General features: G+C 43.6%; 2 protein-coding genes across 2 annotated transcripts; one reads left to right on the forward strand and one right to left on the reverse strand.

Annotated features, from left to right (window-relative positions):
• Window positions 1-1,621: 1,621 nt before the first annotated feature.
• lrrc56 (leucine rich repeat containing 56) lies at window positions 1,622-12,564 on the reverse strand. The gene is made up of 13 exons (XM_084016696.1): window positions 11,785-12,564; window positions 9,832-10,012; window positions 9,321-9,408; window positions 8,691-8,751; window positions 7,359-7,455; window positions 6,930-7,127; window positions 4,751-4,928; window positions 4,427-4,657; window positions 4,185-4,252; window positions 3,433-3,575; window positions 3,074-3,279; window positions 2,605-2,941; window positions 1,622-2,306 (listed from the first exon to the last, which is right to left on the reverse strand). The coding sequence occupies exons 2-13, from the start codon at window positions 9,997-9,999 to the stop codon at window positions 2,129-2,131; spliced, it is 1,953 nt and encodes a 650-aa protein (XP_083872822.1). The 5' UTR covers window positions 10,000-10,012; window positions 11,785-12,564; the 3' UTR covers window positions 1,622-2,128.
• LOC311017984 (GTPase HRas) lies at window positions 11,264-26,937 on the forward strand. Its single transcript, XM_084016697.1, has 6 exons — window positions 11,264-11,411; window positions 19,273-19,443; window positions 20,287-20,465; window positions 21,901-22,060; window positions 23,751-23,875; window positions 24,000-26,937. The coding sequence occupies exons 2-5, from the start codon at window positions 19,333-19,335 to the stop codon at window positions 23,868-23,870; spliced, it is 570 nt and encodes a 189-aa protein (XP_083872823.1). The 5' UTR covers window positions 11,264-11,411; window positions 19,273-19,332; the 3' UTR covers window positions 23,871-23,875; window positions 24,000-26,937.
• The last annotated feature ends 418 nt before the right edge of the window (window positions 26,938-27,355 follow it).

A 27,355-nucleotide genomic window follows, 5' to 3' on the forward strand; every position in this document is an offset into this window, starting at 1 on the left:
TTCTGTGGACACAACTGAAGCACGTGTGACGGAAATATGGGAAGTGCTCTTTTAATGTGTGTCTTGGTGTGTGTGTCCTCACGTCAGGTATTCATTCAAAAAGGCCGGGCAAGTTTGGAAACGTTCCCGTTAGGATCAGTGCCACATCTTCACAACACACTACTCTCGGCATTGTTCGTCCTGGAAATAATAAGGTATTTGATGTGGCTGCCTCTCTGGTCCTCATCACTAGTGTGCCTCAGGACAGAATCAGAGTGTCCTTCATGGTGAAATGGATGGGTAATTTACCGTAGCTCTGGAAAAACAACAGGATATGTCACAGTTAGAACATATAAACTCGAAATGGACTTGATTTGTTCCGCACCATTACTCGTGTTGTGTATCAGTCAATACATCATGAATCATGTTTTCCTGTATTAGAAGTGTGCAGTGCCAAAGTTTGTATATTGTAAATCAAACTACCTTTGATGTAAATGTTGCATTCGATGTGGACAAACAGGGGAAAAGGGGGAATGAATCATATGTTTCAAGGTGGTGGATTTGAAGGATTGTTTGACCAAGGTGGTTGAAGCGATGGAGTGACGTTTTGATTTAATGTTTACAGATAGTGGCCTCAAGTGGCAAAATGTGCCCATTACACCATGAATGTCAAGACAATCACTCTCACTGCAGGAAAACTTAGCTGGAATGATCCTTTACAATTAAGCAACCTTAACTTCTGGCCAAGGGACAACAGTAGGAAATTAGCCTTTTGGCTAACATTGGCACATTTACAGTGATGTTGATTAATGTGCCCTGAGTCCCATAATAAACAGTGGTGGACAGTAACGGAGTAAATTTACTTAAGTACTGTACTTAAGTACATATCCAGAGGATTTGTACTTTACTTGAGTGTTAGATTTCTTTGGTACTTATTACTCTTACTTGAATACATTTCCAAGACAAATACTTTTACTTTTACTCAAGTTAATTTCTAGAAAGGCTGAAAAGTACTTGTTACTTTCAGGTCTGGTCTTTTTTTTTTAAAGTCCTATTGGACACAAGCTGTGTTTGTCAAAGAAGGAAACCTATCACAGTGCACACTCTCCACTGGGATCTACGTAAAAGCGGAAATACGTAATCCCTCCCCATAAGGATACATGGGGAGACAGAGTTTGTTGTGCTCCTATATTGTCCTTCCTGTAAAGACAAGTGAGTTCAACATTGAGTTATTGAAAGCAGAGATGTAGTTTTTTGTAAAACAGTGATTCTCAACCAGTGGTGTGGGGACAACATTGGTCTTTGAGGGGGTTCCAGTTCCCAATGATAGAGAGTTAGTTGGACGGTGCAGGTTCATTTGGTTACAATTTCAATGATTGTGAATAAACATCTGCATCTGCAACATCTGCTGTAGTCCTGTGATCCCATTCATTTTATTTGAAATTTACTCTTACTTAAAGTAAATTTAAAAGCATGTACTTTTGGATACTTAAGTACCTTTAAAAGCAAGTACTATTTTACTCTTACTCGAGTACCATGTCGACTGAGCTACTTTTACTTGTAACGGAGTACATTTTGACCAGTAGTATTTGTACTCTTACTCAAGTACTGGGGTCGAGTACTCTGTCCATCTCTGATAATAAAATAAACTTAAACCTTATAGCTCAGTTTTAATAAAAGAGAAAATTAATAGAAGCTTCTTTTTTTGATTGGGTGAATCACAAGGTAGCATTTGAGTAATAATAGGTCACTGTAAATGCAAATGTGACGTATTAAAGTCCCAGTCAGCAAGTTTGGCGGATCGAGGGCACTCTGTCAGATTTTGAATCTTTACAACTCTCATGCTCCTCCCCCACGTACACCAGGCTCCTTACCCTCATGTTAAAGCACTGTGCGTTATTGGTGTGCTGGTGAGTCCCAACATTTCTGGGAATGCTTTCCATCTTTATTAGAAAAAACGGAAAGTTGAGAGAGAGAGAGAACATCATATCGCAAAATTCAGATATTTACAACACACCTCAAATAAGGAGAATGCCCCATAATGGCTTCCATGCCACCACTCTGTCCAGAAGGGTATGGAACAGTCACACTAATCATACTGATCACTGACAGTCAGTTACAGACAGGCAAACAGCTGGCCACACTGGTGTCAGTCTGGGTGTGGGCTCCCTCTGCAGGGCTGGTGGATGTGGTGCTGGTGATGTTTCTGCAGAGCGGCCCTGGCTGTGTGAGGACGAGTGATCGTTGGCCTGTCCAGGAGGTTGGACATCTGAGGAATTGGAAGAAGCTTGTGGCCAGATTGGATACCAGATAAGTCAATCCCTGCACTGAAAGACAGAGCACCTCACTTTAGGAGTTTAAATTAAGTGCAGTTAGGCAGTGCTATTCACCATCAACTGAAAACTTTAATTCTAAAATGATAACATCATGCATTTGGAAGAAAAAACTTGGTCATGTTTTTCAACCATTCACTAAAGAATTGTAATCAAATCATAATTCAAGTTTAATAAATTAACAAATATTCTAACTACAACCACTCTACATGAGCTTTAAAGAGCAAAACATCAACACATTTTACTGTATAAATATATCCTATTTTGAATATATATTTTAATAATGCCATACCATGAATCCATAAGCCCTTTACCAAGGGCATTTGTTGGAGGCGGGCGCGGTATGTGTGTAGGCACGTCGGTCCTGGTCAACTGCTGGACCCTCCGGGGTTGCAGATCTGTGTCTCCTGTAATTGCACCTGTCCCAAGGGAGCGCCGTACTCTGATGACATCAGGTAACTGTTCTGGGTTGGTCTGGCTGAGACGAAGCCTACGTGCACGGATCCCTGGTGGCTTGCGACTATCGGTTGTTAGTGTGGCACCGAGAGGGGGGGAAGGGCCCAGTGTGGTGTCAGGGGACAGGGACGGTCGAGCCGCCTCAGGAGAGAAGGCTTCTGTATCACGCAGATCTGAAAATAAAACAAAATCACTACAGCTTCAGCAACTTTGTATTACATTTAGATATTATTATGGATAGATGATTATTATATTTTTTGGTTTCTCAGTCTCTTCAGAAGCAAGAATGTTCAGTGAGTAATCACCTGGGGAAAGAGACTGGCAAGAGGAATCTGGTGAGGCAGTATCTCGGCGGTAACCAGGCTTCTCTGCTCCATGTTCTTCATCACTACTGTCATTCCTTACACCACCAAAGATGCCTTCTTCATCGTCATCTTCCCCCTCTTCTTCATCACTGTGACAAATAGCCAGGACCTGTGGTAATCTTTCAGTCTTTATGGACTGGAGACGCCTGAAAAACAATATCATATTCCAATTGTCATCCATGAATCTGAGTATAAATGGTCTGTCATAAGAAGTCTGATGTTAAACACATATATTTATATAAGTCAGTGTGTTTCCAGCTTAAGAAAAAAGGGAGTGCGGCGTGTAAGTAGCTGCTAACCTGCTGTGCTGCTCCCTCCAGGCTCTAAGCTCAGCAAACACATCAGTGCGTTCTCTAACATCAGGCTCCTCAAGGTCGTACGTGTGTTCTGGCACATGGATGGGCAGGTCACGGGGGGGTAAAGTAGATCTGGTGGGTGCCGTCTATGAGACCGCAGAGAGGGAGAATGAGCATGAGGGGTAGGAGAGAACGCTGGGAAAACAAAACAGAATAGAGACCTAAGAGCCGAGCACATTAATTATGGATGGACACCGGAGTAATGGTCAGACGGGGAGGGAGAGCAAACACAAGAAGGGCAGACGGAACAGGTGGGGAAGGTAAGAGGAAGGCGGAGTGACATCGGCGGCGTTTATACGCCAGTATGACAGATAACATGGCGTCGGCAGTGGGAGCCCCATCTGTCAAGTCACGCTGACACTGTTGTACCCTTCACACATCTCCATCCCCCGTGTCCTCCCACCACCATGTCTGTCCTCTCAGGTTTCTGTCCTCCAGCTCGTGATTACCTCCTTCTGTTTACACTGACATGACATTAAAGAGATGATCTGGTGGTGTCAGACAGTCATAATGACCCACCTAAAGCCCATTAAACTGCCTCTTAGCTGCCACTAAATGTATGGAAATCAGAGTCAGCATGCATGAATAGTAGATTGGTGATTAATATGATATCTGATTGACAGAGATCTGTGTTTCCAAGATGTTTTTTTCACTAAATTGAATTGTTGCTTCTTAATCAAACACACACCACCTACCTTCAACTTTTCTCGCCTTGCTCGAATAGCCTGGACTGGGTTTCCACAGAACAAAATCTTGCCAGCTCCTTCAAAAAGCAACAGACAAAAGGAGGATTGCAGCGTATCAAACACAAAAAAAGTCCTCTTGGTGGCACTGTTGAGTAAAGTGAATTTGTACAGGGGGATGCTACTTTGAAGAACTGGCACTTAAACAAAATAAAATGTAGAAATGAAATGCGGTTGCCAGGGGTGTGCCTAACCATGCGTCAGGATGCTGGTTTCTGCTTCCACTGTTGCTAGATCTGAGTCTGCAGATCCAGGTCTGGATCCAGGTGGGGAGAGAACCCCAGGCCTGGTCGCTGACATGGGCCTGGAGCCAGTGTGGGGTCTGGGGCCTGCTGACGAGAGGGGCCAGACACAGGAGCGGCTGGAAGCAGGGCGTTTGGCTGAGCCGGGTCTGCTGTAAGGACATGCACCGTCTGCTGCAGCCTCTACAAAGACAAATGGAAGTGGTCCATAAAATACACAACTGCAATCAGCTGGTCGGCATCTGATCACTCAAAACAACATATACATACACGCACCATCTTCAGTAGCTGCCGGAGAGGAGTTGCAGTCTCTGATGGAGTTTCGGAGAATGGCCCAGTCCTCTCCCATGGTGCTGCTGCAGCTCTGCCCGTCCTCTTCCACCCTAAAATCGTCAAGGTGACGCAGCTGAGGGACCAACTCCTTCACTGCAGCCCGATAACTATAGTCTGCCGTCTGGGTAGGAAGGAGGAAGCATAGCAAAGAGATGGAATGAATGAAGATGACAGACAGGGGTTTGAAGGGACAATTAAAGGGGATAAAAATTAGTATTGTTGGTTTAAATGTAAGCATAGTGTACAGCATGTAACACCGTAGCACTCATACTCAACACAAGCAGGTGAACTAGTCCGTTTCAGATAGCATGACTGATGCATTGAATGAAAAATTAGTAGACTCAGTAGTCATGATGTTAACGATGTTTGGTCGTGCAGTTGAGAAATCTTCAACTCTTACACTTGTAATCTAAATGATATTCCATTATAGCTACAGTATACTGTACTTAATGCATAACTACATATTATGGGCTACATGACGCCCTACAGTTATAGGAATAAAGAACCAGGATATGTTGTAAAGGAGACGTCAGGTGAGGTAATCATTTTGACGCACGTTAAAAAAAGAAAGCAGGTATTTATTTATACAGTCAGTGATGCACTAGGAGTGCAAACACAGGAGGGTTCCTAATGCGTCAATGTCTATTAGCATCACATTAATATAATGCACATTAGCCAACCTTCATTATATACAGTATATTAATGCATTCGTTTTGAGCATCATTCAATGAATCTGAACTTAACCTCTTTGAGAGAGAGAGAGAGAGAGAGAGAGAGAGAGAGAGAGAGAGAGAGAGAGAGAGAGAGAGAGAGAGAGAGAGTCCAGTAAATCACTGAGCTACTGAGCGATCAAGTTAGAGCTCGGCACCCCTGCCCTCCACCGAACCGCACAGACGCGGTGAATGAAAACAAGAGTGAAAGGCTGTCATGGAGGAAACGAAAGAGAAAAGAAGAAGAGAATGAGGGTTTGGGTAAGAGGAAGTGAACGGATGTGTGTGTTTGTGTGTTTGATGGAAAGAGAGAGCAAGAGGAGTGATAGTTTGGCAAGAGAGCAAACCCAAGAACCCCTCCGTCACTACAAAGCGCAGGCCTAATGCATATTCAGCTCAGCATCTCCCCTCATTGCCCTAGTTTCCTAATTAATGCTCTTCCAGTGGGTGTAAATAAACACATTCACAGTGGCCCAAAAAACTCACAGCACACAGTGTCTCGGATCAGCAGAAGGTGGAAATGCAGCTTCTACTTTTTTTTTTTTTATATATCCAGCTCCACTGAATAGGTCCACGGTGAGCCACATTACGCGGCGAATAAAAATGCATTCGCCCGCTTTCAACGAGATCACACAGGTCTGTGATTTAGTAATAAAACATTCTGCCTGGGTCGTGATGACTTGTGATGACGTAGGTTTGACGCCTCCTGCTCTCCAAGTGTCCTATCTGGTGTGTCGAAGACCCAGATACGGATCGGTGAGATCAAACGGATTCGTTCATGTCTCAGTGCATGCTAATTACATTTCAGTCATTATCTGACAAAGCCATGAAGGCTGACGGTCTGCCAGCACAGGAAAGACAACAAATTCAGCAAGACTTACATCAGAACCACAAGTTGCTTTTGTAACAACAGTCTTGAAAGGAACTCTGCACCAGCTCCTTGCCCAAGCTTTTACCTTTTATCCAGCTTCAACCGTTTTCAGGTGCCATTGATCCAGCATTTTAGATTGTATTCTGCTGTTATATGATAATCTGGATGAGATCATAAGTGACATTTGATGGACACGTCTACAGAAAACATGTTAACACACCCCTCCATCAAATGTTCTCCATGCAGAAAGATCAGTGAATCATCACGCTTTGTTGGTGTCATAATTTGCCGATAAGAGATAATTGCTGGTCTTAAGTATATTATGGGCGTACATGATTTTCGTAGCTAATTTCCCTGATTTCTCCAAATCCACTACTGTCCCTTTAGGACAATGTTTATTTGTCAATAGGTCTGGTGATGGAAATTTGGGGTTTAACCTGATCAATGACATCTTATACAAGCGCCAACTCCTTTCGCAGGTGACAAATGTAATAATATTTTGTTTTGAGGTATTAAGAACATGAGCAGAACATGACCCTACCTGTACGTTAACGGGGGTTGGGTGCACACAGACAGGGTTTCCCTCCAGTGTGAGTGTCTGGAGTTTGTCACACAACCCCAGATACTGAATCTGGACTAGGTCATCCACATCATTCCCTTCCAGATCTAACAGCTGCAGGTTCTCCAGCATGCCAACCTGACTCAGGTCTGACACATTGTTATAGGCCACGTACAGCTCCTGAAACAGAAGGATGCACATGCTTTAGTTTGGTAGAGGGGAAGAAAGGGTGTGATTAGACACAGTGAAATACCAGAACCAGTGCAACATGACAAATATGATTAGGAAATGTATCTGAGAGATGCCTTTATATTTTACACACATGTATACATATTCTAAACTTAGGGACAAGGAAGTTAGGAAAGCATGGCACTCGTGACTCGTGAGCCATTTGTAACCTACAAACTCTACCTCGAGGGAGGTGAAAGTACAAATGCCATCTAGGTCTTGTAGGGAGCAGCGAGACATCCAGAGCATCTGCAGGTGGGAGAGGGTGGTTCCCAGGTCTCTGAGGAGACAAAATAGCACAAATTTGATTAAGAGGCAGTGAAGGGAGTTCCGCACTTCAGTTAATCATGGGAAAGGCTATCCGGTCCCTTAGCTACTAAAGCAAGAAGCTCTTTTTCCTTTCCCCAATATGCAGGCCTCTCCTCCGCCTCTCATTTGTCTCAACAGCACACCCCGGCTCTGACCCTTCCAGCAGAGTCTCAGTTGGTGTATCTACAACCCTGTAACACCATCTCCACAACAGCTCCCATAGCCCAGAGGAGGAAATGCTATCAGAGGCAGTGCACGTCCGGCTGGCTCTGCTCTGCTACTCTCAGGGTGGAGCAGACAGCTCCCTATCTTTCCGTTTGTACTCCCTTATCCCTCGGCGGCCTCTTGGGGAAACAATTCTCCACCTGTCCGTTTATAAGGACAATTTATAATGTGTGTGTGTGTGTCTCATCCTGGAGGTTTATTGCTTTTCTTCTATCCGATATTGATGAAACAGCTGTGACTGCAATCAAAATGGTAGGACAAGCCGGGGGAAACTGTGCATATTTCCTGTATCTTTTCCGGAACTATCCAAGTGGACACATCTGGAAGCCGATATGCCACAAGCCCCTCTGTGTCCTATTGTGAGACAAGTGGTCGAACCTGTTCTCCATGTGCTAAGGTTGTAACAAATACCACATCTGTGGTTTAAACGTAATGTCATGTGCATCTTCCACACGGAAACATTGTATTACAAGTCCCTGTTGGAAAACCTTGACAGACGCAGGAGCAGAGCAGTACACCTGCACTGTAACGACCCTGTATTGTCTGGTAGCTGTGACTTCTGACCTATTATCCTGCTTTAGAGCACTGTCTTTTTATGGCCTCTCACTCAAGAGTGTCTTCGGGCACCAGTGTAACGCATGACAGTCATTCCCATGTGTCCATCACTGCTCTAGGTCAAATTACAGGTCCCTTTATGGAATGACCTGGACCTGCTGGCTTTGTTTTTAAGTTAAACATTAAATGGGCCATACACTGACAAGAGGCATACACTGGTAACACAAATTCAGTTCTGTTTAACACTGGAATTTATTTATCTCTATCTTCTTGAGAAGAAGCTCTGTAGTATTCCATGAGGTAAAGTGATAATATGAGCGTGATTGTGTGTTTTCCTCCTTTGTTCCGGTTGACTTTTCAAGAATGCAAAGCAGAAATAAAACAAGAAGATGGTATTTGTGTTATGTAACTACGCAACTCGCTTACCTTACTGACATAATCGTGCTGTTGTTCAGTTTGAGTTTCACAAGATTGGGCAAGTAGGCACCTGCAAGATGATGAGATAGAAAAAGGAAAAAGCCATTTCTTTCACGTTCATGTAACAGTGGGGTGATTATTTCCAGGGTTTCAAAATAGCCTCCTGGTTTAACCCCAAATTTCTCCAATCAGTGTTTCACCTCAATGGCTAGAAGGAAGAGCACCTACAGTGGCAGGCAAAGAATGACTCATACATGCAGTCACTCAGGCCTGCACTCATTGTGCAATCCAGAATGCTCCGAAGACAAAGGTGAGCATAATGAAGATGTTCTTCCGCCATTATCAGCCCAGTCACCCTACACTGAGGTTGGCACACCTGAGTGAAAATCTAGTATGGATATGTTGTGTGCGTCACGGCAACGTCTTTATTCGTCTCTTATCTCGTCACTGTACACGGTGTAAACATCGGAATTTAAATGTAATAACAGAAGAGGAACACGAGATAAAAACAATAAAATCAATACAAAAAAAAAGGAACAGTAAGACCTAATGAGTACACGTACAACCTTGAACCGGTGCAATACAGTCTGAAATTGTTGATTTACGTTCACAAAGGTCTTGATGTACTGTGTATCTTACCAAAGTTACCCAGTGTGTTTTCTTGCGTGTCTACGCAGATCTCCAGTGAGGTCACGTGAAAGAGGTCCCGAGTTCCACACAGCGATTTCTGCGAGGGATGGAATTTAAACAGCATATACTAAACCAGATTTTTTTTTTAACTCAATAATATCTCACCAATATTCAAAATCAACATTCACCTTAGACACACACACCTATGACCTTGATGTAAATTACGTGAAGCCTGTGACGTGAAACAATTCTGTCTGCCCCACCTCACCTTGAAACCGCAGTCTGCACAGTGTGTCATCGGATATAGGAGAGGGGGGCAATAACAGAATGATTTAATCACAATACATAATAAAGGGGAGGATGCATCTCCATGTTGACATGTGTAATTTTAGCCCAGTCTCCTCACAGACCCTCTCCTACTGCTACAGACTGACCCACATGTATGAAAGGTGGTGGAGGACTAGGTGCATCAGTCGGATGAACACTTTGACTGTATCTAAGAGCACTTCTGCCTTATTACCAGCTTCTCTGGAGAGAGGTAAAGCTCCGCTGCCGTGTCACTGTCCTCTCGCGGTTGCGTGGCAGCAGGAGTTGGGTTGACGTGGCCCGGTCCACTCAGCTCAGTCACCCGGACCCGTGCCGTGCCAGGCCGGACCTCCTGGGCCACGGACACGTGACAGCAACTCATCTCTCACGGCTACCTGAAATGAACAACACGGACGTGTCTTTACCAACATGCTTGGAGCTAATAATATTATTAGCTATATCTAGCTAACTAGCGTATATTTCTCTAACATTCCTCTCTAAACTAATTCCAACGACGTGTACTTCCAATGGATTAAATATAGTAGTTTTATACAGAAAGTGTATATTTACCTGTTCAAGGAAACTGCGGACTTAAAAGACGTGTACATTTTACAGACAGAGCACTTTGCTAACAAGCAAAAGTTTGCCTGACAACCACAGATTACTTCCTTGGATACGGCACCGGGTGGCATTCTGGGATATGCAGTGCACGTGTGACAGTGGGACTCTTGAGGTTAAACGCTTAGCTGATGTTCGTCCTGTAGTGCTAGTGCATGTGTAACAGTGTAACTGCTATAATTAAAGATTAATTTGTAAGCGTCAGCCTCCGTTTCTACTATCATAACGCTGGTCTGGTGCTGCCTTCACATGCTCATCGCAGGGTCGACTTTTGGAAGTAAGCTTCGTGTGATCCCAATTATGATAATTAAAAAAATTGATCTGTAACGACATTTTTTTTCTTAATATTATTTACATTATAAACAGCATGATGCACAGAGCTACATTTTGATGCAGTGACGTAATTAAGAGGAGTTATGTGGGTTTGTTTTTATTTGGAGCCTATTATAATGAGGGAAAAAATAGAAAACGATGGTTTAAAGAGTGAAAATGTGAACATACAGCAGAATGTGGCCTGGCATATTAAGTAATAACTAACTACTCCTCAAGACAGCTTTCATGGAGGACAATGTATCTGTGATGGTAGCCTTTTTTATTTGACTGATTCTGATTTATTTTATAGACTATCTTTAAAAATGTGTTTTTAGACAACTGTGGTTGCTTTCTCAGATGGGTGTGTTTGTGCTTGGGGGGGGGGGGGGGGGACGTTTGAGTGACACTGAAATTTGGATAAAGTATTACATACCCTTAAATTCTTGGGGGGTGGAGCCGCGGAGTTTCCCCGTTTCCGACAGCACCTGAATGCAGCAGTAACATGCATGCTAACCGGGGCGGTTCTATGTTTGATAGAGCTGGGCGTGGGCTCGCGACACTCCTCATCCCCTCTGCTCTCAGTGGAAGCACATTGTTCAACGCGGGCTCGTTTTACCCCACAACCAATGAACGGTGCATTTTAAGCTACTGAAAATCAAACGCGTTATCGTATAGAATAAGGTGTGGATATCCGAAGACGACGGGAAGCAGACCAAGAACATTTTGTTTCCCTTTTACATTGCAGTGGATTGGCAATACATTTTTTTCTTTCTTTCTTCTTCTTCTTCTTCTTCTTCTTCTTCTTCTGCTTCTTCTTCGGCAGACGAAACGTCGCTCTTGTCGCTAATTAGACCTCTGCTTGTTGTAAGTATGCAGCGCACATTCCTGTGTCCGAAATATGTCGGGAGTGACTGTTTTTTTTGTGTGTGTGTGACTAACGGTAACTTGCCACTTTAAAAAATGCTTTCGGTGTTTTTTTTTAAGGGGGCACCGCTGGAGATTGCGGTCCAACAGTTAAAACACGTTAGCTAGCTATCACAACATTTTAAATTCACGCCCGGCGAGCTTTTCATATCTGTCGAGCTCCACAACTCATGGTTGCTTTTTTTTTAAGTCGTAACGGAACGGAATTGCATAGGTTATCAAATTTGCCTACGCCTTGTTTAAAAAAAAAAAAAATCTTGTTTTGATAAACAGTCTCCCTTCGGGTGTTGGAACTTGGTTATGGAGGAATTACCTTTAGCCCGCCGTGGTTTCCCCCCCTTCATCATGTCAGCTTAAAAAAAAAGAAAGCGAATGTATTATTATCCAACGTAAAGGCAGTGTTGTGCATTAGGTCGCTGCTGCCGATAGTGGCCACACTGACAAGTAACGTCAGGGTGACGCCCCGTCACACTGAGTAAAAACTGAACGTATCCCTGCGGAAGTTAGATTCCATTACAAGGCATTTATAAAGCTGACTTGGAATTATTCTCTACCCTGGAAGCTCCCCGTTGAAACTGTTTAGTGAGTTTAAAATGGAAAAAGACGGCACCTCATGTTTTAATTGGCCCTCTCTCAAACGAAGGCCCTAGGGGCTGTTGGAGTAGAGGAGAAACTATTTACCCATCCCAAGCTGACGTCAATCTTTTTGGCAGGATTAATTGTATTCATCGTGCAAAGCAACATTTCACATGCACTCTTACAAAGCAATGCAACTTTTGTGTTTGGCCCATTGTTGGCTTTTTTTTTTGGCACAGGATTAGAACCGCCAGCTGTTCACGTCCCACCACAACATCACTGCTGCTGCTGCCCAAAGCATCCTATACGAGTGACGTGTGCAATCATATAGTTGTTTCCCCGTGATCACGTAGGCTGGACTGCACTGGACTACATGGGTCCAGTGTTAGTTGGGTAATTTGAACTACTCCTATAGCGTTGTTCAGAATGAAGGGCAAGAAATTCGGCAGCTGGAAAACAGCTGGAGGTTGTCCAGCCAGCGATGGAGGTGTGATGTTAATCTTTTGTCCCTTTTTCTATGAACAGCTGTAGCCTGGGTGGTGCCCAGCTGCTTGTCAAAATAAGTGCGACTCTTCTGGATCCTAAGACTTCACTAATGACAACTTTTCATTCTGCTTTCATCTGGAGGGTTTTAATTAGGTAAACGTGTCACTTTCAGGCTTATAGATCGTTTAGGATGTGCTCCTGTGTTTTTGTGCCCCCCCTGGTATTTCCAAGTGATATTATTATTGTTGGCGCCACTGTCGCAAAAACAACCGTATTGCTTTCTGTTTTCCTCAGAGCCTAGCAACGACCAACAACACACTGCATTTTGTTTTCCACAGTTACTTCGGTTGTTCCACCGTCGCCTGGGTGGAGATAGTAACTGTGACGAACTTGCTTTTATACCCTTTGGTAACCGGGGATAGCTTCCGATAAATACCGGGGAACACAAAAAGTGCTATCCGCGTGCTGTTTTGGTTACGCAATGACGCACTTCCCCTTGTGTTGTAAATCAACCCTTCATTTTTGTAAGAGGAATCGCACCTGGTGGCAGACAGAATTGCGTAGCGAACGTAGGGATATATCGATATCGTGATATGAGACTAGATATCGTCTTATATTTTGGATATGTGACATAAATGTTGACTTCCTACTTTTAAAGTCTGCATTACAATAAGATGATGTAATTTCATGAGATTACTCTGCAGATGAATCTGCCCACTTAGTTATATATATATATATATATATATATATATATATATATATATCTGTATACATTAGAGCTCTACCTAAATCCATATTTTTGGGTTTGATTCAGATTTAGCTGTTCACTACAAAGACTTGACTAATCCATTTGTTTTTTCATATCTGCTATCTGGCAATCAGAAAATCCACTGGCGTGACTTTCAGTGATGATTTCGACCACATTAACACCGTTAAATGTGATCTGCCACAGTTTCATAATGTTTCATAATGGAATATTTTTACACGTCTCAACCGGTCTGCTCTGCATCTGCTGGGGGATTCAAATCAGTGGGTGAGAGACGGCCTCTCGGTGTGGGAAGATTGCCCTCATGGGACCTCTCCCTGGCACTAGCTGACCCCCACAATGCATTTCCTCCATGGCGATATACCACGACCAACGCTAGATCGGTTTGGAAATGCCTGGGGTGAAGATGGCTCTGGCCCTGATCTTAACAGCACCCCTTATCCAGATTTCACTGAATCGCAATTATTCTTGCCAGAATACTCGTGGTATGAAATGTTCATATCGTCCCATGCCTACCCGGGGCCATTAACTCGTTTACTTGAGTCCAAATCAGCTTGACTGAAAGAATTTCAAGCCGACTGAAGGGTCACCTACGGATGCTTCAACTCATGATTTTCAGAGGGCAGCCCTAATATCCGCACAATTAATCCAAAAACGTATTGTATATGCCTGAATATTTCGTGAAAGCACCAATGGTCAAACCTACGAAGTCGTCACAATATCGATAACAAGGTATTTGGTCAAAAATATAGTGCAAGATTTTTCTTTGCATCACCCAGCCCCCTTCCAGTCATTGTTATTGTTCCTAAGTCTTTAGGTCAGGGAGGTTGGTTTGAATGATTTCTTCTTTGGAGAACTAACTTCAGTTTGGATCTTCTCCAGGTTGACTGGCAGCTTAGATCGTTTGACCCCACACTTTGCTTTCCATGCAGTGTTTTCATGTGCCCTCACAAACTAAAACAACTGGACAAGATTTGGTGTCTGATGATAAGCCCTATGGCTCCTCTAACTGGCAGGCCTTTGTGTGGAGGTCAGCTGGCCTTTTCATCCCTGCTGCTGCCTGCACCGTCTCACCCTACCCAACAAGCTGAAAGGATGACCCAGTGGGGAAAAGGTCACTTGTGATCCAGTGTCTTTTAAGAGCAGCCTCTTAAAGCATACACACAGATGCACCCAGAAACTCTTTATATAAATGTTTGTAAGGGAGGAGGAATTGCTTATTAAGATTTCCTCTTAAGATTCTCTTGGAGGTCCAACCCCTACAGGAGGACTTGGATGGATAGTGCTTTTTTTTTTTTTGCAACTAGATTCAATAGATTCATATGAATCGCTTAAAAGTCCTCACTTCTTTGTGTTTCATTTGCCTCCGAGAGCACGAGTGATTCCTCAGCCGCCAGTCAACTTTAATGTTTGGATGCCGTTTAGAAGGGTGATGTCATAGGAGAGCAGTGGGAGGGTGCGGTGGGCTATTGAGGCTCTAGGTTGGATCTTGGAGTCTCAGTATTCGACCGTGATACCTCCCTAGAGAGGGTCTCCTTACCATCATCGCTCCATTAAAAATCTATTATCTCTGCAGTGGGCTTGTGGCTCTGCCAGTATGGATTCTATAACCAATTAAGAACTTTAATGGAGAGCAGAATGCATGTTGTGAAAGATGGCCGTTCATGTGCCCTCCTTCTTGCACCATGGGTTTTTTGAAGTGGTGGAATTGTTTTCCAGGTAACCAAAAAGGTAAAGAGATGTTTGTTTACTGTAGGTATCAGAGCCATGCAGCTGCAATTGCTTGGGGGGGGAGAATGTTGAGCATTTTCATTATTGATTTCTTTATACATATTTCAGTTTCTAGGCTGACCCCTCCCTCCTGTGGTTTTCTATGCCCTTGGCATATAGTAAAAGTAGCCCACTCCCTCCCTCGCCCTCAGCCCACTCTCCTCCCATCACCCCTCTCGCTGCTCTGGTACTCGCACCCTCCGTAAACTGTCATGTAAGATTATCCTCTCGTTCCAGGCGGGGCTCTAAGGTTTCAAAACGAACTGTTAATTTCCCAGGCTGGAGGTGCCGAGCTATAAATAACCCTAAACACAGACATACTGTATAAGTGCTCCTTCATCAAAAAGGAAACGGCTATGCAAAGATTTTGGGGACTTTGGATGCAATAGGTCATCGACTTGTAAATGACAAAGCGGCTATAGCCTGTCCCAGACTCACGTATGTGAACTCTGGTAGCAGGTAGCTTGCTCTGCTCAACTTTGATGAGCCAACAAGTCTCATTGCTGTGGGATTATTCACTTTTGTCAGGTATGTACATTGTATGAAGAGTGCCGTCATTGTGGGGTTTTGTATTGTTTTCACGTTCGCTTATGTGCAAAATGAAAATCAGGACAACCATCTGTGGATGCAGAACTTTGTCTTGACTTTGAAATAAGTCAAAACAAATACTGTTTGTGGATTAAATATGTAGAAATGTTGTGATCTACAGTGGCTGTGCCCTCGTCCCTCCTCTATCAGCACAAAGACTAGCCCATAATGACAACAAGTGGATCTGAGAAAGCGACCGCATCACTATCAATGATTCATTTTGCTATTCATCTCCATATGTATGTCTGGATTATTAATCAGCTGCTGACTTGGCCTCGTTTTGAGAAGAGATGGCACGGCTGTCTGTTTGCCTTCCTCCAGTCTCCCAGTTGCGGGCACGGGTGTGTTGAATTTGCATTTTAGGCTGTAAAATTACAATCGTTTGGTAGGTGTACTCTTGAGATGTGGTTATGTAGAAGAAATGTGTCACCCAACCGTGTCAGAATCAGTAGAGATGAGGGTGTTTGAGAGTGTGCAGGTGTCGATCACTTCTTCTATTTATTTGTGTGTGGGTGGCCTACTTTCTGATCTGATCAGGGCGGCTCAGTGCCATTTATCGGCATAAAACCTCATAAACAATATAGAAAACCTTTTTGGGGTTCAAGTTTTGGTACATTTTGATCCATATTGGTTATCATAATGCCTTTGTTTTTTGTGCATGAATACGTCATGGAGTAAATGTGTATACAGATTCATGTGTCCATGAGACTCAATTAGGCGACCAACAGGAAATGTGTCAACATTAGCATCATTTTGACATATAAAAATTAGAAAAGACAATTTTCAAGCATAATTGCTCATTGAATAAATGGCCAGACCAGTTCTGGATACCAATATTGATATTTCAGAGTTAAAAAATGTAGTAATGATATGTCAGCTGATTTCCTCATAACATTAACAAAGATTTTTGATAAGCTTATGTCAGACTTGACCTCGATATCTACTGAGTGGGACATTGTCCAGTTAAAAAATTACCTTTTAAGTGCTCTATGGTCGAGGAACGATGTAATGGAGACACCATTTCTAAATTGCCTCAATCTTTTACATTTCTGTCATTTCTTGTTTTGTTTTTTTAATCACCTGAAATACCTGTCAATTCATTCATGAATGACCGACCTATAATCTAACACGCTTTTTTTTGTGTCCACGCTGCCATCATATTAAACTAGCCCTGATGTGAAACCTTGCCCTGTGTTGAGTTTATGGCCAACGGTGACCAAAGGTGTTTCAGAGTCTGCCTGCCTTGCACAAGTCTCTTCGCACAGCTGCTGTTTATTTGGTTAAAGGAGGCTGTGAGCAGCGAGGCTGGCTCTGTGGCTCTGCCACGGCCTCCGTGCTCTGTGTACCAGGTTGATTTATTTACAGGGAGGGGGGAAAAAAGCGAAAGCTAAATGTTTGGCCACAAGATTGAAGATTCAGGATAATTCCCTTCCTGTTGTGCTTGGGAATTATAGCAGTGAGGGTGTTTTTACAAGGAGGCCACTGTTGATATTGGTGACGCAATTCAGCGTTACCTGTTCCATTAAGGCGAGCAATGGCGTATGGGCGCAAGGACACGTTACAGGGACGTGTGTGTGTGTGTGTGTGTTGTGTGATTGAATGAGAGTGACTGTGTCTTCAGTTAGCAGGTCTGCTTTTCTCTGTCAATTATTAACATCAGTGAGCCAGTCTTAGTCCTGGCTAATCTTAGTCTGCCCAATATCAGCTCAGACTCAAATAACACCACGTTTTTACAGAAGTGCATGCAGATTCTGCCCCAGAAATATATATATATATATATATGCATGTAATTGGCTTAATAAGTTTAATGTTCCTTTGGATGCTTTGCATGTCGTCCTTTCATTTGACCGTCCAGGAGCTGTGTTCAGGTCACCTGTTAATCCTCTTTTTCAGTTAAGTTATGTTTAAGATTCACTACAGCTGTGCTCCCTCGGGAGATAGAGCACAGGAAAGAGGGTGGGTGTGTGCGTGTGTGTGTGTGCTCAGGCTTCACTGCTCTTGAAGTGAGGCGTTTGCGTACCAGAGTTACATGGAGTGCATGTTATGTCAGGGATGAAAGTTGGTGCCCTGGAGAAGGTAAAATAGCATATGTGACCCTTGGTGATCATGAAATCCTGACAGATTGATGACGCACTCTAGCAGTTGGGGCAGGTTAGTGATTTTCTTCTTGAGGGAGTTTAAAAAAAAAGGTTAAATGCACAAAAATGCCTGAAGGCAAGTTTTTTTGGTCACTGCTGTCAAACTGAAAGTGTAACTAAATTGCATCTCCTGGGAGGTGCAGGAATTCCAGTAATTTTCCTCTGAGCTCAGAGGTGACATCGCTGTGATGACGTCATCTGACCACACACTTGTTCTCTGCGTGATGTCAAGCTGAAGCTATAACCACACTAGCCCTATTTTATATTCCATTTCATCTAGCAAAGCCTCCATGACGTCTTCATGTCTTTCCAACTGTTACTCGTCGTGTACCGTCATGTCTACTGCAGGGCTGCTATTGGGTCATTTTTAGGTCATAGATTTGGTAACTCTGTGGTGAATTTGCAAGAAAGTGAGTCACGCTTTGCCAAGTATGTAGTGGAAACACCCATGTGAACACTTTTGGTATTGCCTGGAAGTTTACTAACCAGCAGTGTTGTAAGTGTGGTGGTGATTCTGGGATGTTTAGTACCGTGAAATTCAAATGCACATACAATGCCGCAAGTTTGGGTTTTTTTTTGGCTAAAGGCAAAATTCCCAATCATTTTTTGGACGAGTAAGCAGGTTTTTGCTTGTCATTGTACTTTAAATGTACCAGTCAATGTTTAAAGGGCTTTATTTTCAGATATCATCTAGGTCCATAAATTCATGTAAATGTGATGTTTACATGTGCTGTGAAAGTTTTCTCAAGAGATCAACATGTTTCTAATAACATACGGTGATTTAAAGTGTGAGCGGCCCTGTTACGTCGACTAGACCTCTTAAGTGGGTTCAGTGTGTCCACAGGGGACGACTGCAGGCACACCTGAAGTCATAAAATCCTCTTTTAGGCCTCCCGTTCTGTTACTATGGATTGATCCCCGTGGAAGAAGCATGGCAAACCAACAAACAGTGCACAGTTTTGCCGAGTTTTGTTAGTGTGAGTGATCGTTCAAAGGAAAAATGATGCAGTTCCTTTTTGTAAGATGCTTTTTTTCCCCTCCCATTGCTCTATTTTTATGATTTTTTGTTTTGCCGTCTGTGACCGTGGGTTCAAAGTTAGACGTCTGTAATGTGAAGCCTGAGTGATGAGAACCAGTCTGCCAGTGTCATGCCCCTTATTTTTCTCCCTCTCACACACTCTCTGCTGCTCACACTGAGCGGGAGAGCATTGGAACATTGAGTACCTTCAGCACATTTTTCACATTCCCCTTTGAGGGTCTCAACCCTAGCTCCCACCACACACACACACACACACACACACACACACACACCACTGATGTTTCTCACCACTGGGCAGCCATGGTTGTGGGCCGCATCATAACAGTGGCAGAAAATAGCTTGTGTATGTCTGTTGTTCCGTCCAAACCTCATAATGTGTGTTTGTATCTTGCTGACGCTAACCTGCACCTTTTTCTTTCTCCCCTGTATTCTCCCCAGTTGCGGTGTGGGTGGGTGTGTGTGTGTGTGCCGGTGTGGTGAGCAGCAGCAGCGACAAAGATGACGGAGTATAAGCTGGTGGTGGTGGGAGCTGGAGGCGTGGGCAAGAGTGCACTCACCATCCAGCTCATCCAGAACCACTTTGTGGATGAATATGACCCCACCATAGAGGTATGACTCTCTTCTGCATGTTATACACATTATTCTTGTCGGGGGTGTCGGTGTGGGATGGCGAGGGTAGATTTTATTTTCATCTTAATAATTATTTCCAGCTCCCCCTCATATAGTTGTGTGGTTGTACACCACTCTTATACCCATGTGGTAAGAGCACACGTTTGCATGTTTTATACAAAAGTCCAATCCCACAGCCACTGCTGAACAATATTGTCTGGAACCTACTGGGAGGACAGGTCAGTCCAAATCACGTTAATCTAATTTAATTAATTGAATGGCTGTGGAGATTCTCCAAATGATCAGGCTTGAAAGAAATTCCTCATTTTCTTCTAAGAAGAAATATGCGCTCCACCCTGCTGTAATTTATATCTTCATGCAAAGACACTGAAAAAGACTGCAGACATTGCAAAGAGGAGAGGGAAGCCAGTCAGAATGGTTTCTCTCCCCCCCCCCCCCCCCCCTCTCTCTCTTTCTCACCACGCTTGCCTCTGGCTAGACAATGTCCTTTTTGTGTATTTGCATTCCTGGCCCCTATGCTCTAACAAACAAAGGGACAGCCCTCCATGTTTTTGTGGCTGTGCGTTGGAAGGCTAAACATTGGCTCTGATACCCTTCTCTGATCTCTAGATGAGCACATGACCCAGAAGTGGAAATTAATAGAAGATACACATTCAATCAACATCATATCATATAGTTTCATATATGGACGTGCTGCTGAGTACCGGGTGGCCAAGGAGTAACAACCTCAGCGACCCACAGTTGCTTCAAATTCCACCTTTTTGTCTCACTTTTACCACCTTTCCAAATGTTGGACTTTCTCCCCTTTTTTTTTTACTGCAGGATTCGTACAGGAAACAGGTTGTGATTGACGGGGAGACCTGCCTGCTGGATATCCTGGACACTGCAGGTCAAGAGGAGTACAGCGCCATGAGGGATCAGTACATGAGGACAGGGGAGGGTTTCCTCTGCGTCTTCGCCATCAACAACACCAAGTCCTTTGAGGACATTCACCAGTACAGGTGTGTGTGAGAGGCAGAGAAAGAGGGTTTAGGGATTTAGGGGCGACATTGATATTTAGCCTTGTGTTCTAGTGTTGGAGACATGGACCTATTTACCAGTCAGATCACAGACCAGTCGGGGTGGGGTTCTTTCAGTACTCTAAGGTTCCGTGTATGTGGATTTGTATATGCGGTGTGTGTTGCAGGGACTCCCATGGGGTCTGGATAGAGCTGGGTGTGTATACGTATGTGTGCCAGCTCTCTGCAGTAGTTGGGTGATGTCATGCTGTAGCGTTTAACACGGCTAAAGAAAGCTTAGCCCCCAACTGGAGAATTACAGCGCGATGCCAATGAAATCGATCCTGACTCAATTAGAGGAGCGGGGAGAGGTAGCACTTTCAAGGACAGGGAAGGAGAACGGGAGGGAGGGAGGGAGGGAGGGAGGGGGGGATTCAGCTGGAGATGACAGTGTTCTCTCTCTTTGCCACATTTTGTCTTTCTCATCACATTAGGCATCCACTTGCCAGTCTTGCACGTGGCAAGTAAAAGAGGCTGCGTATTAACTTTTCCACCTCCTCTACAGGTTTGCAGGGTTTTTTTTTAGTTTCTTACATACACATTTGTTTGGCTTGCTGCCATTGCAGCCCAGCCTTTTTTTGGGGCCCTGCTTTAACCCAACTGCTGGTGTCACTGTAAAACCATTGTGTAACGTGTGAAAGCATGCACGGATCATTGGTTGGATGCTGGAATAGGTGGTGGCCCAGTTAGAGCTGCTGTGTTATTTAAAGATCTGTTGTCTAGTTTACTGACAGAAATAGTCAGAAGCAGTGATTTTGCACAAATTTGATTGTGAGGTTTCCTGTCATTTTGAATAATGCCGGTTAGACTCGAAATGCCTGACTCACCCACATATAACAAGGCAATGTTCTCAACATGTCTGCGGTGACATCAAGACTGAAGTCTTGCAAGCAAGTGTGGTCATGAACACCATTAGCCATGTTGACTGCAGGTAGGCAGGGCTGGTTGTAGCAGCTGTACTGTGGCTCGGAGAGAAGAAGGGCTGAGCTGATAGATTGATCTGACTCACTCAGTTCCCCCTGGCTGCCTGGCGTTTGGTGCTGGCTGCTGTAGTGATGAGGTAATGCTGTTCGCCGCCTGCCTGTGTGTCCATCCCTCTCCCCCTCCCTCCCTTCCTCTCCACCTTCCTCCTTCAGCAGTGCAGCACAGCCCAGCACCAGCGGGCCCTGGCTCTTCCTCAGGGTCCTAGAGCTCCCTGGGTGGTTGGCTCTCCAGTGGTGGAACTGCTGCTGCTGCTGTTGTTTATGAAGCAGGGAGGATCCCAAACAAGAGATATGTCCCTGTGACTAAATGCAGTGCTTGGGTGGGTTAAGGAAACCGCTAAAGTTTTGCAATCAAATGTTAACGAAGGCAATTTTCCCCTTTCTCCAATTGGCAGAGAACAGATTAAACGTGTCAAGGACTCGGACGATGTTCCCATGGTGCTCGTGGGAAACAAATGTGACCTCCCGGCACGTACGGTGGACACGAGGCAAGCCCAGGAACTCGCCCGCTCTTACGGCATCCCTTACATTGAGACCTCTGCCAAAACACGACAGGTAGGTAGTGAACAACACACACACAATACATAATACACAATACCATACATGCACTTTAATGAAAGAACCCTTTGCTTTCTCTCTCCCTTCATCTTTGGTAGTTAAAGGTCCGGTAGTTAGAGGTACCTTTTAAAGGTCCAGTATGTAGGCTTTATGGGGAGTTATTGGCAGAAATTGAAATAATATCCATGACTCTGTTGTCATAAGTATATAATCACATGAAACTCAGAATCGGTATGTTTTCATTACCTCAGAACAAGTCCTTCATATGTACATGGAGCTCATATCACAGCGAGTGGAAGTCCTCTTCCACAGAGTCCGCCGTGTTGCACCACCATGTTTCTACAGTAGCCCAGAAGGGACACATCAAAAATTGTTACCTGAAGGCTAGTGTTGGGGTGTAACTAGCTATATGTAACCACGTTACATAATTAAATTACAAATCTGTTGGAATCAAATTCCAGTTACTAATCAAAGTGTTGGCGATTACAAAGGGGTTACATCCGAATATATATTTTCTCAGTGAAAGATTCTATGTAGAATATAGAATTAATTCTCATGCTTTGTGATCAATACTAGTGGATTAGTGGAGGCAAGACACTGCTCACCTCGCTCCCTGTCTTGGACAACGGGCCTGACTGACTGCTGCACTCTGCTAACCCTCATTGGACCGACAGGCTTTTACACTTAGTGCCCATCAGAAGAGCACTCTTACATGAGTGTACAGTATAAAGCTTTTATTTATCAGTGGTGAAAAAGCCATCAAAATTAAAATGCTTGACGTCAAACCAAAAATTAATAAGTTACATTACTTAATGATCTACACAAAAGTAATCTTCTCAACATCACTGAAGGCCACCGTGTAGTTCTCCGGCATGCTGGTGAAACTGCGGTTACGTGAGTCACCAGGTGCAAAACCATGGCAACGTCAGTCGGCGTCTGAATACCGTTGCTCCTAAAGGTCCTGTAGATATCCACAGCGTTACTGAGGTGTTTCACTCGGCAGCGCACGTTAACGCGGTCTTGTAGAGGAAGAGGTGAGCGGAGGGGTCTTCAGTTGGTTCACTGCTAGATGCTATTAAATCCTTAACACTGGACCTTTACATTTTCACTTAAAGCCACACCATTCTGAATCTCTGTAAATGTGATGTCCCCCTGTGCTGCATCATGCTGTAGTAAACAAGTTATCGCTGCGTCGTAGCGGGGGCTCTGTAGTTTTACACGTTGTCAGTGCGGAGCAGGGAATGGCCCGCGGTATGATGTGATTTGTGTGGAAACATTTTATTATGCCGCAGGCAATGACTCACAGCCAGGTTACCTTGGCTTGAGAACTGAGCTACAGTATTTGAAAGGCTCCGTAAGGACAAGTTGCCACACAGCTCCCACTGTCTCTGACTCACTGTCACACGTTACGTTGGTACACACAGACTGTTGCATTCATCATTGATCCAGCAGAAAGTCTGTCATTCAAACGGACGAGTAAGAACTTAGTGACTTCTTTTTGAGTCATTATGATTTTCTTGATGAAATGCGTCCCGGTTGCCACGGTGATGTTATCGGGATTCTCAATGTTGAGCACACCTGAGAGGTTTGTCATTAAGGGGTCCACACAGTATGCTCCACTTATAATTGACTGTTTTAAGTGCAGAGATGTCCCTACAACCTTTTCTGTGTGTTTGTGTGTTTACAGGGGGTGGAGGACGCCTTCTACACACTAGTCAGAGAGATCAGACAGCATAAGCTGAGGAAGCTGAACCCACCTGATGAGAGCGGCCAGGACTGTATGAGCTGTCGCTGTGTGGTATCGTGATGCAGGTGAGATGCGTCTCCAGAAATGTATTTTTCCCTCTTCTTTGACAGAATATGGAAAGTCTAAAGTGTTTCTCAGAAACATGGCACTAACATCTTTCCCACTCTTTTTTTCCATCTCATCCCCTAGCTGACCGTTGCATGTTGAGGAGAAATGCTACAGCGCATAGTGGCAGCATGGACTTAAAGATAGAAAGATAAAACAACTCAATGATGAAATATAAACTTTTCCAAAAAGAGGATGATTGAAGCAAAAGCTCTCAAGGAAACCACCAGAGCTGACTGAACCATAGACCTTCATGGAGAGGAGGATTTGGACTGTTGCCTAAGTGGCTACCTGAACTAGCCCGGTCTGGTCCCTTTTTTTTTTTTCTTTTTTTCTTTTTTTTTTTGGTCCACATGTCGACCTGTGAGCAACACCACTAATGACTCTAAGTCAACTCCAGTGTGGTCTCGCTGGGTAGCTCAACAGGTTTCCTGCTAACTTATTGTTTTCAGTCTCAACACTGGTCTTAAAGGGGGTGCTCCTAACCACCTCCCACCTTGAAAGCCTAACTCCACTCCCCCTGCCTGCCCACTGGAAGGACTGACTGACTTATATGGAAAGGACTGAAACATGAATAAACCCCATCCCACTCTACCTGCCTTTGGTTTCCCTCGAGTAGCGCAGACCCTTCATTATACTGGATATGGAAGGCGGGGTGGCTCATATGGGAATGACAAAAAATGTGTTGGTGTTTAAACGTTAGCCTAGCTGTACAAAATCGTTTTGATTTTGTTTTTGATATGGAACATTTTCTTTGTGATTGCAGAATTTGAAAGTCACAGAGCAATATGTGAGCGAGCGTGTTTATTACAGATGGCACCTGGCTTGACATCTTTTCATGACCTGCCTGACCTGGTTGGAATTCCTTTTGGGATAGAAGTGTTGAATGGAGAACACAAAGATTAATTTGCAGAATGCAGCTGCCTTCTCTCCTTACAGATGTTTTCTTTACTACAGTAAGAGTTGTCTTTGTGGAATAATAATAATAATAGTAATGGCTAGTGTACGTAGGCTCTGGTGCAATAGGATCCAATTTACACAAGTATTGGGAACGAACCACCTCTCATTGCTACTTGTTTTACGTTGGTTTGGGAAGGAGGTGTACCTGGAGGTGGAAAATAAGGTAGAAATGGGTGGAAAACCCCGCACTTGGACAGTCATACAGGTTATTCTTTTAGACAAAACTAGTTGATTTTTCTTGTATTTCATTTTCAGTAAGTATATGCTGTACAACTCTTATTTACTACATGGTGATAACAGCTATTTTTTCCGATTGCAAGAATCACTCCTTGTGGATAATAGGGCTCAGGAATCAGGGTCCAGGAAAGTCTCGCCTAACACTCCTGGAGACCTGGGTTGAGGATGTCACCGGTTAGCTTTGCGCAGTAAAACGCACAAGTCCTGCCTCGGAGTCGAACTTCAGTTTTTTCCACACACACACCATACTATCCTCAAACTGCTCCTCTTTCTCTGCCACTTCAGTTCTGCAACAGAACTATAACAGGTCAGGTGCTACTCATGTCAGAACCATATCTACTGTATATGTGGGACTGTTGTGCGTAATAGGTGATGGATATGGGAGTGCATCGCTTTGTTTCTTAATACTGACAAGCTTGTGCTCTCCCCAACTGCATTAATTTGCTGCCTAAATGGAAAAAGACTGCTCTGTGTTTACTTTGCCTTATCTGTTAGCTAGTTTGTACCTCATGTATGCAGCGACCCCTCTACCTGAGACAGATATGTGTTCCGCAGGCTGCATTGTTTTGTTTATGTATGATTATGTGTGAAACTTAAAGAAAAAAAAAGAAAAAAGAAAAGATATAGAGGTGTGTTGAGTTTAGACATGTGCCGCATAGAATTTGAAAGACACGGCAAGTCCCTGAAAACACTACACTGATTTTAAAAGGGGGGGTTTTTCCTGTACTGGCATGTGCGTCTCAATGTGATTGTTTTAGCGAGACTGAAAGACAACACTGTTTAAGAGCCCAGTATAAGCCAAGTTGTCTTGCTCTCATGCTCATGTTAAGTTTTGTTACTCAGTACGTTGGAACGTGTGATGACGCTTACTAGAAATTGTTTAAATCCAGATTATACCTGATCAGATCATAGAATCGGGCATGTATGATAATGAATGATGTCCAGACACTACAGGCAGGTTTTTTTTGGCAACAAGCTTCAGATTTAAACCTCAAGGACATCCCCGAACTCTTTCCTCGAAAGACATCTCATGTCGTTTTGCCATAGTCTCCTGTCAAGGGAAACACAACATTTATTTCTGACCTAATTGATTTTGTACAGTACAAAAAGTGACTTTTTCCACTCATGGCTTAAAGAAATATGATCAGTCTAGTTTCTGTGTGGATGGTATTCAAATTGTTTTTTTGTTTTATCAGTTATGTGTTCATTTCTCTACTTGGAGGAAGGATGTGAACTGTGAATGTGTTTGAGTCTTTAGATATTGTTTGAAAGAAGCCTCGTGTTTTAAAAGATTACAATATTGAAAAAAAAAAAAAATGCAGATGATCCATGGTAACTTTTTGGCTGTGTAGTTCCTAACTTTTATTTTTCACCCATTGTACTCAAACCTTTTAATGGAAAGAAAAAAAAACCGAGTGTGGCATTTGTAACATGTGATTACAGTCCTGATAGTATGCTTGTCTTCTCCTTGTCAATCTCTAAACAGAACATCCACGATGATGCATAGAGTTCCACACATCTATGTGTTTGTATTCCAGTTTCATTAGAATATCTGCATCATATTGCCACTGGGATACTTCAGCCAGCAAACCACGAGTATACATGTCAGAAAACCTGGCGAGCATGACGGAGACTGTACGGACCATTGGGAGTTTTGCACAAGAATACAGTGGGCTCAAGGGCTTGTTTCTCCCTTGCAAACTGTGGGTGGGGGTGTGGAAGGAATTTGTGAAAATGTCAACTGTTTAGCTATTTAAGATGTATTTACTCTTTGAAAAAAGTGGCAAATGTATTGCAGGACAGGAATAAAGATGTCAAGATGAAACTTGTCTTTGCTCCCTCAACCATACCACTTTTACATCATGTTTCTCTCATATTTCAGATTTGCTGCCACCCGCAGGCTGCTTTGTGTATCGTTTTTGACAGCATAGAAGGGGACAGATGTTTTTTTTTTTATGTAAATAAGTAACAATAAGTCACTTATTATAAACTCAGCTGAACTATATCTTCACAAAAGTTTTCCTGTTTTGAAATGGGCGGATCAAAACGTGTGATAGTGTGTGGTTTACACAATGTTGGCATGTCCAACTGTGGTGACGGTCCAAAGGACGGCCATAAATGTCGTATTTACTCAAGAGTTTTACCATCAGCAGGGCCATATACCAGTTTTAGGTCACACAGGTGAACTGGGCACACCTGGTATTCATTTTGGTCAAATTTAATGATGCATTTTGAATGCCCAA

The sequence above is a fragment of the Eutrigla gurnardus genome, assembly GCF_963514095.1.
Source record: "Eutrigla gurnardus genome assembly, chromosome: 9".
Lineage (NCBI taxonomy): Eukaryota > Metazoa > Chordata > Actinopteri > Perciformes > Triglidae > Eutrigla > Eutrigla gurnardus.

What these genes read in the sequence shown, in the direction of transcription:
- lrrc56 (XM_084016696.1), bottom strand. Translation starts at nt 9,999, where the DNA reads ATGAGTTGCTGTCACGTGTCCGTGGCCCAGGAGGTCCGGCCTGGCACG. An exon ending in GTACTTTCACCTCCCTCGAG is followed by an intron (nt 7,128 to 7,358) that starts GTAGAGTTTGTA and finishes CTTCTGTTTCAG; the next exon opens with GAGCTGTACGTGGCCTATAA. An exon ending in CAACCCCCGTTAACGTACAG is followed by an intron (nt 4,929 to 6,929) that starts GTAGGGTCATGT and finishes CTTCCTACCCAG; the next exon opens with ACGGCAGACTATAGTTATCG.
- LOC311017984 (XM_084016697.1), top strand. Translation starts at nt 19,333, where the DNA reads ATGACGGAGTATAAGCTGGTGGTGGTGGGAGCTGGAGGCGTGGGCAAG. An exon ending in AATATGACCCCACCATAGAG is followed by an intron (nt 19,444 to 20,286) that starts GTATGACTCTCT and finishes TTTTTACTGCAG; the next exon opens with GATTCGTACAGGAAACAGGT. An exon ending in CCTCTGCCAAAACACGACAG is followed by an intron (nt 22,061 to 23,750) that starts GTAGGTAGTGAA and finishes GTGTGTTTACAG; the next exon opens with GGGGTGGAGGACGCCTTCTA.